This window comes from Belonocnema kinseyi, chromosome 6 (genome assembly GCF_010883055.1).
Source record: "Belonocnema kinseyi isolate 2016_QV_RU_SX_M_011 chromosome 6, B_treatae_v1, whole genome shotgun sequence".
In the NCBI taxonomy this organism is placed as follows: domain Eukaryota; kingdom Metazoa; phylum Arthropoda; class Insecta; order Hymenoptera; family Cynipidae; genus Belonocnema; species Belonocnema kinseyi.
In genome coordinates, this window is record NC_046662.1 from 26,379,393 (window position 1) to 26,381,584 (window position 2,192).

General features: G+C 25.5%; 1 protein-coding gene across 2 annotated transcripts in view; it reads left to right on the top strand.

Moving 5' to 3' along the window:
- The window catches only part of LOC117174707 (pyridoxine/pyridoxamine 5'-phosphate oxidase-like), a 13,205-nt gene that overhangs the window by 6,019 nt on the left and 4,994 nt on the right, over positions 1-2,192 (top strand). For both annotated transcript variants that reach the window (XM_033364015.1, XM_033364014.1), the window contains exon 2: positions 1,221-1,378. In XM_033364015.1, coding sequence (XP_033219906.1) covers positions 1,221-1,378 — 158 coding nt within the window. The remainder of the gene's footprint in view (positions 1-1,220; positions 1,379-2,192) is intronic.

Consider the following 2,192-nt stretch of genomic DNA (forward strand, 5'->3'; position numbering starts at 1 on the left):
TTTTTTTAATTTGCGTAATATTGCAAAATTAAACATTTTTGCTTTTAAATCTTCTACACTTTTTTCAAAAAATAAAAAATCTTTTTCATTTGTCGCAAAAATTTTAAGAAATATTTTCATTTCTAATCATTTAAATTTTCAAATCTTTTCAAACCTTATAAACAGTCCTAATATCTCCAAAAATGATTCAAATTTTTTTTATTACTGCAAAATTTAAAAAAAGGTTGCATTATAATCTTCCATATTCTATTTTGACCATTTTTAAAGTCCTTTGAAGTTTTTTTATGTCTTTTAAAAAATTCTCTAAAAATTAATTTTTCAACCAAAAATTTGTAAATAATTACGTTTTTCCTGAGATTTTTGCTCTAAAGTCTTTTAAATTCTTTGAAGTATTAGGAAATCATTTCAAATTAATTTTTCTTTTCAATTTTCTTCTAAAATTTATTCTTTACAATAAATCAAAACATTTGAATTTTATCAGGAATCTAACAAAATTGTTGTTGATTTAATTGATACTTTTAAATTCTCTTAAAAAGCTTATTTTTTTAGAAATCTCTAATAATCTACATTTTGCTTTATATTTCTTGAAACTCTCAAGATTTAAATTATTTACGAATATTTTCAAAACTCCTAAAATTTTTAAATATCATTAAAAATAATCCAGTTTTCCTTAAAAAAATGATCATTCTTAAAAATTAAAAAAAAAATGTCTTAAACTCTTCCAAATTCTTTTTTGATATACACTCAGACCTGGATATACCAATCAAGCGTGAAACACCAGGAGCGTGGATAAAGAGGTAGAGCGCGGGTATCCACTTCAAGGCCAATTGCAGGCGAAGCTCGAATTATATTCAATCCAGGTTCCAAAGTATTTTAAAATCCTTGAAAATGAAAATGAAAATTTTAAGATAAACCCTAAATCTCTTTAAATTTTTTTAGAAATCTTATTTCCGGCACCGTTAATTTTTTTGTTACTCCAATTATTAAAAAATCGTTTACAATTAAAATATCCTCTCTTATCCAATAACTAAAAAGAACATCAAAGGGAGTTAAAAATATGATACCGATAATTTTATGTTAACTATATATTTTTGCACCTTTATTCACATTTTTAATGTTAATTAATAAATTAATGACATCTTTATTTTTGTTCTGTTCTTAGAAATAATAAAATAATCTCATTTTCATTTTAATAAGTGCTTTTATAAAATTATTTAAAGGGCACACGTGATGCAAAAAACACAAATGATAAATCGGATTTGGCTCGAATTGACCTGACTTCCGATAGTCCTTATGAACTTTTTAAGGAATGGCACGAGGAAGCACGAAAATTTTCTACTAGCAATCCAAATGCATTATGCCTTGCCACTGTATCGAAGTAAGTTTTTTAATTTTTAAAATATTTTTTAGGGTAATTAAAAAAAATTATTTTCGAAACCGAAAATGCATTTTCCTTGCAATTCCATGCATTTCCTTGCATTTCCATGCAATTCCTTGTTATATTTGAAAATACCCTAACATCTTGAAAATAATTTAAAATTTAACATTATTTGTCATCTTTTTACATACCCTAGAATCCTATTAAATCCCTTCCAATTATTCAAAGAGATTCGAAATTTCTTGAAATGCTTTAAAACCCCCTAAGATCATTGAAATCCTTTTGATTGATTGAAATATTTAGAAAATTCTTTTGAATACTTGAAAATACCCTAAACTCTTAAAAATAATTTTAAATTAAAAATAATTTGGAATCTTTTTAAATGCCCTAGAATCCTTTTAAATCCCTTTATATTATTAAAATCTTTTAGAAATTCCTTTGAATATTTAAAAATACCCTAAAATATTACAAATAATTTGAAATTGACAATTATTTGGAATCTTTTTAAATAGTGCATTTTAATAAGTGCTTTTATAAAATTATTTAAAGGGCACACGTGATGCAAAAAACACAAATGATAAATCGGATTTGGCTCGAATTGACCTGACTTCCGATAGTCCTTATGAACTTTTTAAGGTGGCTTGGGCGTTTGGTGCCGTACAATGTGGGGGGCACTGTGGGGGCTATCTATCATGCGATCAGTCTTTATTTCAATTTTATTGATATACGCATATTATAATGTCATCTTAATAAAAAAGTAGAAAACGACCAAAAAAAGTGACAGAAACATATGATATGATATGATATGCCTCAG